Below are 14767 nucleotides of genomic sequence, written 5' to 3'. Positions count from 1 at the left end.
GCCTCCTTCCCCGTCTTTCCACTCAGAAGGCCTGGAGGGGGCAGCGCCACTCAGGCCGCCCCTGGACCTCCTGACTCTCTCATTCTACCTGGGCTCACCTCTCTCTGTCTAGTCCTGAGCTCCAGGTCAGGCCAGGCTCTTCCCTGGGTCTTCTTCAGGCCCAGCTCAATAGTAAAACCAGGAGGCCCTAGTCTGCCATGACCTTGGGTTGGGCCAGCAGCGTTGTTACGTGAATGCTTACTTTGAATGTCTCACACTCCTTTGCCACAGGCACCCTTTCCAGCCCTTAACCTCACTTCCTTATGCTCAACAGGCAAAGAAATACTAATCCCTGCTGCGAGCCATTCCTTAGCACCACGGCTGGCACACAGTAGGTGCTCAAGCCATGCTGAGTAAGCAGGGAGGGAAGGAGAGGAATGACATGGACCACTGAAGTCCAGAGGCAATCCCAGCACCTCATGCCCTCCACCACCACCGCCCCGTCCCAGGCAGCAGCTCCATGCTCTCGCCTGTACCAGCTGGGTACACCAAAAGGCGTCTGAATTTCCTTATCCATTTCTGAATGCTCTTGCCCAGAAAAATCACTGAAAGGTGGCGGTGCCTCTGGGAAGAGCCGAAGGCAGACTGAAATGAGGAGCGAGGGAATCCGGGCAGCTGGACTATAGGCTGGGCCCATCACCAACCATTCTGGAACCCTAAGGACTCACTTGCTTCTAATTCTTCATTAACAAAACAAACAGAAGTGGGACCTGGCTCAGCCCCATGGTCACCTGGGTGACAGCTGGGATGAGTCTCCAGGGAGCTGATTGTTACAGCTCCTCCACCCTCTCTCCAGAGGGAATGGGGAAGCCATGCCCTCTGACCTGGGGCAGGACAGCATTCTGAAGGGGACCACAGAGGAGCCTCGCATGCGGCCGGCCTTGTCATACAACACCACCTCCCTACAGGATTGCGTAACACCGTGGATGCATGCCTGCTTCAGTGCCTGATATGCCTGGTATGCAGTGAGCACTCTATAAACGTTAGTTAGGTTAGTAATTACTATGTCCGTGAGCAGAAGCCCAGGCAGGGCCAGGCTGCCTCGATCACTCCAATGCCTCTCACTGAAGCCCCTTAATGGTTCTCCATCTCCATAGCTAGTCAACTCCAGAATTAAAGTTGGAAGGTGTTTGGGATGACATTCCTGAAGACGAAGAGGGAAGTCAAACTTGCAACAGCTTCTCTCCTCCTGCGGGCCCAGGACACTTACCAATGTCTGTAGCCAGCTGCTTGGTGGAGTGTGGGGTCAGTTCTGGGATCTGGAGGATCACATCGCAATAGGTCTGCATGGTGGCCCTGGCAATGGAGCCCAGCCAGTTGTCAGCCATGTTGTCCAACTCAGGAAGTTCATCCCCTGAAGGAGAGAGGTTATAGAGAAATACAAAATCTGCTCAGCAGTTACTGCTCAGAGTATCCCAGCTCCCAGTAAATACTACATGCCCTAAGGTGCCAGGGAGCTGGTGGGCTCAGTGGGAAACAGAACGGGGAACCTGTGGGTCCACTGGCACTGACCAGGGACAAGAAGAAGTCAGAAAAGGAGTCAGTCTGGCGCAGCTACCCAAGTCCCTATAAGCCTGGGAAACAAATCAAGCCACAGATGCCAAGACAGTTCTACAGGGGACCCTAGAGAGAAGAGAGCCTCAAAGTAAAGGCAGAGGTGGGTGCTAAGGGAGCAAAGAGGCAATGCATGAGAGGGCGCCATGTGCCATGCTGGGACCGTGACTGTGGCCTCCCACTTGCTGGGATTATAGGCATGAGCCACCAGTGCAGGTTTCCTGCTCTGTATTTGACAACTACATCACTGGGAACTTGGAGAGGTTTACAGCTGACAGGGTGTTGAAGATGGCTCTATAAGCCCCACATGGCGGGCACCCACTGCTCCCTGGACAGCAGGCGCTATGGCTTTCTGGTGCTCTCACCTTGCTCAGGAGGGAATGGCAGTTTCCCAGCATGCAAGGCCAGCTCTAATGCGGAATCCTCTTGCGTCACAAATGGCTCAAGATTCAGGGGCAGGGACATGAGGTACTGCCCAATCTGCAACAAAAGAAAGCACTTTCAGACACTGACCCACCTAGGCAGTGACTCACCGAGTTCATTTCTGAGAGGCAAAACTGCTAAACCTTGGAGGAGCACCAGTATGAGTGAGGTGAAACTACTTATGGCAACAGCTCAGAAACAAGCACTAAGGGGCTGGGGAGAGCTCAGCCAGGCAGGCACTGATGCTCAAGCCTGAGGGAGAACCCAAGTTCTTCCCCAGCACCCGTGTGAAAAGCCAGGTGTGGTGGTGCATGCCTGTAATCCCAGGGCTGAGGAAACAGACAGGTGGATCCCTGGGGCCTGTTAGCCAGCCACACTAGCTGAATCAGGGAGATAAAAGCCTCAGTGAGAAACAAAGTGGCTAGCCAGCCTCTCATGCACACTCCCTTTTACACACGCACGCACGCACGCACGCACGCACGCCAAGAGTCTTGCTCCACCCTGTAGACCCATCCTTCTCAGCAGCGGCTCCAGTGTTCTGAAATGCATTCAGCACCACCTACTTCAATGAGGCAGCGAGCACCAAAGACTTCGCAAGACTGAAAACACTGTGTAAAACTGAGTTCTCATTACTGCTCACAGACAAAGTCCACTCGGGTGCTAATGTCAGCAAGCGTGCCCAAGTCCTGTCACTTGGACAGGCCGCCTTGGAGTGCACCCAAGGAGCTCTTACATTGCTGATGTACTCCAGAGGCGTGAGGCTGAAGGCAGGCAGATCGTCTGTCAGGGTTTCTCCAATGCCAGCTGTGTTCCAGCTCTGGGAGGGGACAGGAGGAAGCAATTAGAAACAGGCTACCAGGCAGCCCTAGAAGGTACACTGTGATAGCACACAGAAGCCAGCATGGCCCTTCCTGAAAGAGTCATCCATTGGCAGGGCTGGCCTGGAGGCCTGACGCCACTCAACAGGCCAGGGACATCTCTTTGAATGTCCTGGAAGTCCACCAGAAGGTGCAAACTTCCAACTCCTACACCAGCCTACAAAGGTGCACTGATGGACACTGATGGCTTCTGCTTGTGCTCACTAGGAGCGTGAGATGAGTTAGGTTCTCCTTAGTCTGTGCTTATATGCATGGGTCGCCATGCAAAGAGGTGCCGAACACTAACCTTGGCCTTCGGAATTCTGAAGTGGATGGGAATCTCTGCTCTTTCTCAGAGGATACATGAAGACTGCTCCTCTTGGGAGGGAGGCCCCGTAAGCCTGTACTGCACAGAACCCACACCCAAAACCACTCTGACTCAAGTGAGGATGTGTTGCCTTCTCCATGTATGTCTAGATGACCCAGGGCTTGGGCAAAACCTGAAACACTGTCCTCTATCTCTCTGGTGGTCCTCTGTGAGGGGACAGCCTCAGCACCCCAGGCAGCTCTTGCTGTTTGAAGTGGAGCCACCTGGACACTGTTGCATGAGCTTCCTGACAACCCATAAGCATGTCCCCCAACAGCACACATGCGCGCACGGCCTCATCTTGGCACGCCTCTCCGAGAAACCCAGCTTCTTGATTCCAGCCTGGAGAACAAGGCCCTCTCTGGCTGGCCTCCAGGAGTAACCCTTGAGGTCACAGCGTGGCTGCTCTCAGCAGCCACCTGGTGCCGAGCCGGTTGCTTGATCCTTTAAGTAGCATTCCCGGAATGGAATGACAAAGCTACCCTGGGGCTCTGGGCCCAGGCTAAGCCTTAGCAAGCCTCTGTATCTAAATGCCAACTCCAGCTAGTCTCTGTTTCTTTTTTCTTCCTGGCATTGTCTTATCCCTTTCTGTTTTCTGCATTCCTTGTGCTTGTTTGAGAATCTTTTTATTCAAATATCCCACCCACCCCAACTAACTCCCATCCATTTTGTTTTATTTGTGTGTTTGTTTGTTTGTTTCGGATGGGGGGTCTCATAAATCCCAGGCAAGCCTTAAATTCACCATGTAGTCAAGGATGACCCTGAACTCCTGATCCTCTTGCTCGACCTCCCAAGTACTTGGACTGTAAATACAGAACCATGTAGTGCTGGGGATTGAACACAAAGCTTCATTAATACTAGGAAAATGCTCTATCAATATCCCTACATCCTTTGCTCTAAATCCACTTTAAGGGAACACTCCACTCCCACACACTTAGTGTCGTAGTTGGAGTGAGAATGGCCCCCACAGGCTCATAGATTGGCATATTTAGTCTCTAGTCGGTAAACTGCTTGAGAAGAATTAGAAGGATTAGAAGGTGTGGTCTTGTTGGAGAAAGTGTGCCACTGTGGGTGGATTTTGAGGTTTCAAAAGCCCATGCCAGTCCAGTGGCTCTTTGCTTGCTGCCTGTGGATCAGATATAAAGCTCTCACCTTCCACTGCAGCACTATGCCTGACTGCTTCCTCCCATACTTCCTGCCATGATAATGGAGTAAACTATAAGCAACCCCCAGTGAAATCTTTTCTAACAGTCGCCTTGGTCATGGTGTCTCTTCCTAGCAATGGAACACTGTCTAAGACACTTACCTAGTTCCCATAATGTTCACTTTCTCATACTAGCCTTTGTCCTTGTTCTCAGAAGCTACTGAAGGAGCAAGATGGCTAGAAACCCACTCCCTCCCTACCACATCCTCTCAGGCTATTCTCTGCCCTCTCTTGTGTGTGTACAGAGATGGGCTGGCACTGAGGGCTGTGTGAGGTACAAGAGCTTAGGGAAGGGAGCAGTGACAGGATGTAGGCAAATGTGAAGTTGCGGAAGTGAGGATGGAAAGAGAATGAATAGCTCTCATACCTGCCTAGGAATAGACACCATATTAAACAAGTAACTTTCTGGGAAAGGTGGGGTGGGCAGGAGAGGACAGAAAGGAAGGGAAAGAGCAAAAAGAGAAAGGGAAGGAGGGAGAGAAACATACAGTTGAAGAGAAATGGAAGACAGTTTCACTATGCAGGACCCTGGCTCCTTATCCAAATAGTGGAATTTATAAAATAATTGAAAATCAGAACGCAGATGAGTGATACTGAGAAATTGTTCGGGGGGGGGGCAGAGAGATGGCTCAGCCAGTGAAGTGCTTTCCATCCAAGCCTGCTGACCTACGTCTGATCCCTGGAACTCACGTAAAGGTGGAAGGAAAGAACTGACTCCACGAAGTTGCTCTCTGACCTCAACATACAGGCTGTAGCATACATGTGGCTGCCCTTACACAGCCATCCCTCTCATACACACAACAATAATAATAATAATAAGAAGAAGAACAACAACAACAACAAGAACAAGAACAAGAAGAAGAACAAGAACAAGAACAAGAAATGGTCTTCCTAGAGCCCTTCAGATGAAGCTGTGTGCTCCAGAGCTGGTCACTGTAGCAACAGAATGAGCTTTCCACACACACCCCCTACTCTGCATGTGTAAGGATTCCTGTAATAAAAAGTCTTTAAAAGCAGACTCTCAGGGCTGAAAAATGGTTCAGTGGTTAAAAACACTGTCTGCTCTTCCAGAGGTCCTGAGTTTAATTCAATCATATGGTGGCCCTGTTCTCCTCTTCTGGCACGCCGGTGTACATGCAGATAGAGCACTCACATATGTAAAATAAATTTTAAAATCTTTAAACAAACAAACAAAAAGCAGACTCTCAAAGATAGACACAGTGGTATACACCTTGAATCCCAGCACTCAAGAGGCAGGTCTCTATGAGTCTAAGGTGAGCCTGCTCTACATAATGAGTTAGAGGACAGTCAGGCTATATAATAAGAACTTGTCTCAAAAAGTAAATAAATAAATAGATATATAAAATAAAATAAAGCAGGTTCTCAGACTGGTCCTGGGGAGCCATGGAAAGGCTAAAAATTATATCAGAACAGTGCCCTGTAAAACTGCATCCAGCAAACACCCTGAGGGAGACTGGGAGTGAGCAATGGAGTGAAAAACATTTCAGAGATGGTGGAGACCTGAACCAGGCAGCAGTCAGAAAGTGGAAAGCCCAGAAGTGACACTATGGGGCAGGACAGGGGTGAGGAATGACACAGCAAAGACCATCGTCGTCACCATCTATCAAGAGTGCAAGTGCTAAGAGTTGGAGGCCTGAGCCAGGCATCTGAGAGGAAGCAGAGAGAGCTTCAAGAGAACAGAGTCAGGCACAGAAGGGAGGGAGGAAGTCTGGAAAAGGGTCAAGAGGGAATGGCCTGAGGTGGGAAGGACTTGGAGAGCAGGCAAACAAGGCTCACTTGAAGAGGGCAAGGCGGAAATGGTGGAGGTTATTTCTTAATTGTTCAAGATTTACTTAAACTGCCCTTCAAAGGGGCTTTTCTATTAATCTGTCAGCAGGTAATTCAGGTAAACGTCAATAATTTATTCTGAATTGAATATAGTGTTGGTTAATAGTCTTAAAATACAAAGGGGCAAAACAATTTACCAGCAAACATTCAATGACCAGGGTTTTACTTTCAAATCCTCAAGGCCTAAGTGTTTGCCCTTTTATTGTGTGCTGGACGCAGTCTCCCACACAACTCCTTCTAATCCCCAAAGCTACCTTGGTCTACCCCAGCGTACCAGCACCATGGTAAAGCCTGAACAAGAAGTGGGGATTCCAGCAACTGGGCTAGGAGTCACAATAAGAAACTCTGGAATGCAGAAACTAGAGGCGAAAAGGCAGGTGGGAGCCCGTTTCAGTGTGGAACTAAGACCAACTGCTGGTGAAGTAAGGCCAACATCTTAAACTATGACAAAATAAAACGCTAAGAACATAGGCCATGTTTAGTTCCCAGCACACATACCGTGGCTGATAGCTATCTGTAACTCCAGTTCCAGATGGCCTTCCCATCATCTCTGCTGCATCACCTCTGCAGTGTTAGAAACACAAACTCCAACTAGAGTCGACCTCACAGCATCTTGTGGGGTGAAAATCAAAGTCCCAGAGTGGAATGAACACCAAAACCATGCAGGCGAACAGAGTCGATTTACGGACAGAGATTCTCAGACCTAGAGAGCAGCTGAGACTTAACCAAGGCTATAGGGTTTTTCACACACTTTCTAGAGGACAGCAAAAACCCAAGGCCTTGAAATGATACCATTCAAGTTCCTGGATCTGTGTGTGCCCTGGAAGAAAGCACATAGCTGGCTGGATCTTTCCCAAACAATTACCTTCCAGAACCTAAGCAGACTGAGAAGCTGACAAGACCAGGGTGCCCTGGCCAGCAACCCAAAGGGAGAGCAATGGGATCAGAACCAAGGACAGATGGGGCAAGTGGACAAGATGTGACTGTTGGGCAGCTCCTCCAAAGGCAACTGGGACAAGCAGAGAAGGGAAGAGGGCATGAGGTAAGGGCAGGGAGAGGACTCTGAAACAGGCAGGCAGGAAGATATCAGAAAAGACAGTAGCAGCACCGTGGGGTGTGTGGCCTGCAATGGCAGCACAGCCCAACTAAGGCAGAGAGGGTCATGACTTCAAGGCCAGCCAGGGGAGCAGAGCCAGCGAGCAAGCCAAAGCCGAAGAGCCCCCTCCAAAACAATGAATCAAGGCACATGAGGCATGCTCCTGCTCAAGAACCACAACTGTTGCCTCTGGCAGGAGAACAACCCAACATCAGGGAACCAGGGCATCAGAGCAGCACACAGCGTCCTGAAAATGTGGGAAAAGCCCCACCAACAGGAATGCTAACAAGCACTAACAACCTTCGGAAAGCCAGGTGTGACAGCACACACCTATAATCCCAGCACTTGGGGGCTGAGGTAAGGGGGATGGTGAGATTCAGGCCAGCCCAGGCTACGTAGTAAGACCCTGTCTCAAATAAGAACCACTATCACTATCACCATCATCTTATGAAACGGCCTTTCAATGTAGCACCTGAGTAACTACAATTAAGGTAAGAAACTCATGCCAAGCTGGAGACTGAAATGACCAAGTGATTGGGCCGCCCTCAACAGCAAGGCTGTCTGCTCCTGCATCTCCTGGAAGGCGGGGAGAAGATCCTGGCACAGGCTGAGACTATGCGGAATCAGGGAGTACAGACACTGCAGTCAGTGGGAACTCACATCCATCCTGGAAATGAGCAGCAGCTGCTGTTTGATGCGCAGGAAGACGGAGTCGAAAGCCAGCTGGTGGGCCTGCTGGTTTAGCCGGGTCAGGGCTGTTCGTGATGCAGACAGCAGGTTGTGGTTACTGGACCCCTTTTCCTGACGCAGGAAAGGCAAAGGCAGTTAAGCCCTAAACAAGGTCGTCAGCGAGTTAGAAGCACTGAAAGATCACTAAGTGGAACACAGTGAATGGCTTTTACAACAGTGGTCCCCAAACCTGACTATGCCCTTCCTGGGAAAAGGTTATCTGACAGATTCACAAGTTCCAAAACACTGAACCCGTGAGGGCTGACGTCACTTTCCAGGTGACTCTGATGCGTTTCTCCCAACATGAGTTTATGGATTTGCAGTTTAGGAAAATCCAACTTGTGACCACCCCTTGGGGACTGAGGAAGAGGGAAAAAGATCCACGGCCTCACATATAAACAAGAGTGACAGACAGAGCTCTGATTCCCAGAGAGGTCAGGTCAGTTACCCTTGGCTGAAAGCCAGAGCATGTACAACCTGTGTGAGTCCTGGGAATCCACAGAGCCTGAGAAAATACAGGGATGGAAAATGTAACCTTAGTTCTTGTGATTACAAATGGGCCGATTACAACAGACATAAATCAGATTAGCAATAAAGATAAACAGAGTTGGTTTAACTTAATCTCAGGAGCATGGATGAATGAGCTTACAGAATTGCTTTAAGAAAGTGTGTTTGTCAAACTCAGATATAGCCAGTGGTGGGCCAAGGATGGGGAGCCTCTGGGGAAGCAACAGGAGGGCCTCGGTGCACAGGTCACCGCCAGAGCACTGTGCTCATCAGGAGAGCTGTGGGCCATATCTGGTGGCATCAGAATGCATCTCCAGTGGGGAGCGTTCTGAGCCAGATGCCCTGGTCCTCTTACCATCCCGTGGGCCATGCCTGGAAGCTAGGTGACTCATTCCATTTGCTGGAAGTCCTCTTGGCCCTGGATCCAAAGGGCCTAAAGCTCAAAGCCAAGGTTAGCTTCAAAGAAGATGAAGGCTACGAAGACTAGCCAGGAGGGGACCCTCCCCGCACAAGGGGGTCTTCCTTATACAGGTTTACTAACTGCAGACAGTGCACATCCGGTCCCTGGCTGCCACTCATAAAAGGGACCGTTGCTACATAAGGACCAGGGACTCCCACTGCCACAGTCTCATAGACAAGTTTATCTCTGAACTGAGATACAGTAAGCTAGATGGGCAATTCTCAAGCCTGGTTTTCATCCATAAAAGACCTGTCCACTCAACTCCCATAGCTCTACTCAGCCAGTTCCAACCCAACTCCTTAAAGCCTCACATACAGGAGACAGAGATGATGGCAGGGCTACAAACGGAGCCAGAAAACCTGGCACCAGGGAAGAGTGAGTGACAAGGGAAAGCTTTCATTTGTAAGAATGCCGCTGGTCTGGTCTCATACCTTGAGGGTATAAAGTATTTCCATTAAACTGGCATATTCAGCAGGGTTATCTTTCTGGAGGTAATTATATTCCTGCCATGGGTTCTTGGCAGGGCTCTTCTTGTCTGTCAAGATGCTGTCCTGAAAACCTGCCAGGCTCCGAGGGCTGTAGGAATCAGACAGATACTTGCCCGCCGTGGACAGGATCCTGAAAGGAAAGTGGTGAGCACTGTACCCTGAGCCGGCTGTGCTGAGCTTCCCTTTCAGAGGACACCTTCATGAGGCAGGCAGAATTAAGATCTGCTTTGTCCAGAAAAGAAGATGTCCTTCTTCATTTAGGGATGAGCTGGGCCTCAGGTGCACACAAGAAACCAGGGTTAATATTCAAAATCAACTTTAACCCTATTTCACACTATGCCACCAAAAGACACCATCTTGCTGCTGTGGCCGATAGCCTGGCCAAGGGCAGCACTTAGTTAGCCATCTGGAACACTGTTCATTTCCTCACTCCATGGGCATCACGTTGTGGAGGAGTCAAATGGCTGGGGAGCCCCTGGCTGACTGCACATCTATTTACCCTCAGCACACGCCTGCTCCACACACTGCACTACGGTGCTGGCATTCACTGGCACACTGCGGGGTTTACTTTTGTGGCTTAGATGCTACGGGGAGAGCTACTGAGAGAAGCTGGCACTTGACAGGGTCTTCAGGAAAGAGATATGCGTCAGGGAGCTTCTCGGTGATAATCCACCTGCAGTGCTGCTGCGGAGCTGAGTCTCTAAAGACATGGGCTGGCGCTGGAACATTCTCCTCCCTCGCCCACTCAGCCTCCATACCCAAAGGCGCAGAGAATTGTAGGAAAAGAAAAGGCACGGTGACAACCCCAAATGCAGCTAACTCCTTTACCCTCCCTCTTGAATATTTCTTATGAGAGCAATTACTCTGGACAAACCAAGCCTTAGTTGCACCTGTTTATTTAAAAACAGGCCCCTGAGCCAGGCAGGGTGGTGTATACTTGAAATCCCAGCACTCAGGAAGTTTTGGTTTCTTTAAAAACTCAGTTATGTTATGTAAATATGTTTTCGTTTTAATCCCAAGTGTGGGATTTTAGTTTGGGCTTTAGTTTGTCCACAGCTGTTAACTGTCTTGTGCGGGGCGTGCTCTTTGCCAGCTGGTAACGGCCTGCCTCGTGGACATGGAGAGGGGCATAGTCTAGGGCTCTCAGGACATCAGTGTGGTGTGCAGTGTTGGCATGTGACAAGTGGCCTCATCCGCCTGAGCTAACAGAGCAGTCTTTGAGAGCCAAATCTGATTTTGGTTTTGTTTTTGTTTTTCCAGGAACAGCCTCAACTCCCAGGATAAAACTTAACCATGCGGAAGCCTGATAGTCAGGGCCATCCCTCACAGCCTCACATTGCCTCTGCTCACCTACTGCCCCCCCCCACCGCCTCACAGATCATTCTCTGAAACACTCTCCCTGCTGTGTGTGTCCCTCAGGAGGTCCCCAGGCTCCCCTTTCCCCAGGGGCTGCTGGCAGCCTCTTGTCTCTGCACGGCACCTATCACAGGTTTTCTCGTGTCTCCTACAAGATAGAGCGGACAGAACGCCTAACCCTAGCACCCAGCACAGTGCCTGGCACATGAGAGGGGTTCAGCAGCTGTTTGTGAAGGGTCAGGGCCTGCACATAGGGAGCTTGGCATCCACGCTAAAGAAAACAAGGCACACTAGAAAGGTTTTCTGTAGCCAAGACTGTAGGTTAAAGTGTCCAGATAAGCACAATTCCAACTCCAGAGAACAGTGCCTGTTGTTAGCCTCACCCCCATAGGCCTCACTAGACGACTTCAACAACTAGTGATGACTTGACCCTCAGTGAAATGAACACTTGACCCCCATCACTGTAATGGCCTCTGTGGCCCAGCTGGGGGTACTGAAGAGCTAAACGGCCCTAACTCTCAAGCTCAGAGATGAAGGAAGGGGCCAACATGTACCAATGTACCTGGAGAATGCAGCAGGCGTGCACCAAGGAGGGAATGCTGTAATTTCACCTCTATCCTCATTTCATTTCCCTTCAAGACAAGCTAGTTCTCTCCTCAGCCATCGTAGCCCGTACATTTACACTGAATTCCTGAAGCCTGACTAACCATTTGAATTATCCTACGAGGACCTTAAAAATGCAGGTGCTCCTAGACTTACAAAGGGGCTGAGACCCAATAAACCCTCATAAATTGAGCATATCCTAAAGTCCTTAACCTTCTGGGCTTCTAGCTTAGCAACAATAGAGGGGTAACTGAGTAGGAGATGTTGGCTGGCTGCCAGAGCAGCCCTGCATTGTGAGAAAGGCTCATAGCCTGAACAAGGCTAGTTTAGGAAAGACCAAAATTTGAAATATGTATTTTCCTGTCTGTACCAGCATATAGCTGAAGCATCATAAACAGAACCATCAGTACCGGGGCTGTCTGTGCCAGGTGTTCTAAAAAAGGGTGGAGAGCACCAGGGAGGTACAGAGAAGCCACAGCAATCTCCCTGCATCTCCCTGAAGTCACCTAGGCCAGGAAGTGACACGCAGCTCTGATTTACACAGCACATAGCTTTTTGCAAAGAGATCTTGAGAGTGACAGCCGATGTCAGTCTTATCCAGAGTGGCCGCTCTGCCCTGCCCTGTGCCCGCCCCTGGGGAGTGGTTCTCTTAAGAGTCCGGGTTCTAAGGTGAGACAGATGGGGAGATAAGATAAGCTTTACAGGGTGGCTGCCACACACCAAGCTGTGGCCCAGATGGGAACACAGATGGTGACTGTCCCCAGGCTCAGCGCTTCCAGGATGACATCACCTCTTTCAGAGGCTGTGTGGTCTCTCACTGAAGCACAGCCAGCCTTTCAGCTTTGCTTTAGGCTGCAAACTGCAGCTAGACGCTCACGCCACAGTCATCCAGTTCTCATTCACCTCCCTACCCACAGCCTTCCTGATCCTCTGGAAGGCTAAAGAGTAGGAAAATTACTATGTCCTGAAAAGAAGAGATGTCTAACAACGGTACCCAGAACACTCTGACAAAGGAAAGTGTGGGAACAACATGTTCTGATGACTTAGATGACAACAAAGCTAAAATAAATACCCCTCTGAGCTGGGCATGGTGGCATATACTTTTAACCCCAACCCCAGCACTTAGGAGGTAGAGGCAAGTGGATCTCTGTGTGCTCCAGGTTAGCTTGGTCTCTACAGTGAGCTCTAGGCCAGCCTGGGCCTATAACATAGTAGGGACCTGTCTAATGCACTCTTTGGGTAACTGTCAAACAACAACCACCCCCACACCAGGCTTTTTAATTCCTGCAGGATGAAGGAACGAGGAAACTGGGGAGCTTGGCAGGGAACTGTCTGAATGGGGCAAGCCTCGATCGCATAAAAAGGCCTGGCAGTATTAGAGGAGAGACGGGAGGGTAGAATAGATTTTTCTTAGAGAAGACCCCAAAATTCTCCTTTGATTGCCACCCCTTGGCAGCCCAGAATTCTACCCCAGGACCCAGACTGCAGGCTGCCTGGGTTAATTTCTATCCTCTGGGTTGGTCCGGGGCCTTAGTCACATGCTCTCTATGGGGAAATTTATTTTGAGCCCAATAACTGACCATAAGTAGAAGCCTAACCCACATATAATTGGGGAACAACGTGTACTATTACCTCATCTAGCCCGGCGCCTCCATATCTAACCAGATTTATGTGGCTACTGCCAAGCAGGGTGAGCCCTGCCCTTTTAGGTGTTCAATAAATGTTTACTGATGACAGTAATGACACCTTCTATCTAGGCACAGTCCTCCAGTCTTTGGCTTTTAGATCCTGTCCATGTGTTGGATCGAACACCTCCCAGCCGAGAATCCCAGGGAATGGAGGGCAAGGAGAAGAAGGACGCCGCCTCCTACCTGTTTGCTAGCTGCTGCTCGAAGTCCCCACACTGGCGCAAGAGCTCTCCACAGGTGGCAATGATCCTAAACAGAACACAGAGCACTTCAAGCTCAAGTACCACCTGGCAGGCCGGCAGCGTCTACAGGACAAACAGTCTCATTCATAAAAATTCCAACTATTTGTTCCTTCTGGTGGCACTGGGTTCTGGGAAACTGTAAACCTGTGTCTGCCTCCCCAAAACGCTTCATCAAATACAGTGACTGTCAGAAACGAGCTCCTCCTGCTGGTGTCCTTCACATCGCTACCGCCCCTGCCATTAGTCACAGTCCTACCCGACACTACCGCAAGCCGTTTTACACTTCCGAAATACGGGTTTTAAAGCTAAGAGAATAGCCTACAAGTACTCAGTGTTTAAAATTTGAAAGTGAAATGTATTTATTACTCAATACCTACTAGACAGCTACCATTTGCATAGGAAACGGTCTCCCTCTCACACATGAAAGGCAGATGATGATCAACCCATTTGCCTCTGGGATAAGCCTGAGTGACTGCCATATCTCCATTTCATAACCTTTGCATTCTGAAGTAATATTATGCCAGCCGTGGTCCTTCTACAGCAAACCCATTATGTTGGGACAGATCCAAAGATTCAAAACATCTCAAGCCTAGTTAACTTTTAACTCTCTCTGAAAGTGCCTGTCATCACCAGGGTATCTGGGCATTCCATCATGAGAAAGGTTTATGAGAAAGTAAAAATATTCCACTCGCCTCAGGTGCACCAGAGCGGCCTGTGCAGAATACCTCCTGGAGAGGGATGCAGTTAGCACCACAGTCCATAAACACAGCCCAGAACAGAGGCCATGAGACGGTGGCCCAAGAAGAGCCTGGGTGACCCTGGGCTCACCCTGGCAAACTTCACTGGCTCTCTGAGCTCTGGCATCACAACGCATACCATGATGTTACCATATGACACACACAGGAATCAGGGCCAAAGTTCAGGCAAGACATAGAAGTAGAAGAAGTGGGCCAGCAAAGGCCATTACCCTGGAATACCAATGTATAAAAAGCAGTTTTGGAAACAGAAGTTTCTCTAGACACGCCAGTCAGGGGCTTCAGCTGCCATGCATTTTCTCTGAAGATGCAGACAACTCCAAGTTGTGCCACAGCTTTGAACTTTGTAGGCAACTCAGAGTTCTGGATTGTGTTCGATTTGCTTTACATGTTGGCAACTAATCCAAAATTCTTGTAAATGCTACGAGGGTGAGTGGTGTCTGTGGGTCGTAGACTTTTCAGCTGAACACAAGACCCTCCCACGACCCTACTGATAACACTTCCCAAGGCAAGGGGTGTCTACCTGATGGCCCAAAAGTCACATGAGCTCC

The 14767-nt window shown here is 49.8% G+C and overlaps 1 protein-coding gene across 2 annotated transcripts in view; it reads right to left on the bottom strand.

The window, feature by feature from the left end:
• Window positions 1-14767, bottom strand: part of Cog7 (component of oligomeric golgi complex 7) — a 55766-nt gene that overhangs the window by 1861 nt on the left and 39138 nt on the right. For both annotated transcript variants that reach the window (XM_055627500.1, XM_055627502.1), the window contains exons 11-16: window positions 13403-13468; window positions 9516-9702; window positions 8049-8189; window positions 2750-2833; window positions 1959-2073; window positions 1250-1393 (exon numbers count right to left, since the gene is read on the bottom strand). In XM_055627500.1, the coding sequence (XP_055483475.1) occupies window positions 1250-1393; window positions 1959-2073; window positions 2750-2833; window positions 8049-8189; window positions 9516-9702; window positions 13403-13468 (737 nt within the window). The remainder of the gene's footprint in view (window positions 1-1249; window positions 1394-1958; window positions 2074-2749; window positions 2834-8048; window positions 8190-9515; window positions 9703-13402; window positions 13469-14767) is intronic.

Source organism: Psammomys obesus, unplaced genomic scaffold (genome assembly GCF_907164565.1).
Source record: "Psammomys obesus unplaced genomic scaffold, mPsaObe1.curated_primary_1811, whole genome shotgun sequence".
In the NCBI taxonomy this organism is placed as follows: Eukaryota; Metazoa; Chordata; class Mammalia; order Rodentia; family Muridae; genus Psammomys; species Psammomys obesus.
This window is presented reverse-complemented; position numbering and strand designations above follow the sequence as displayed.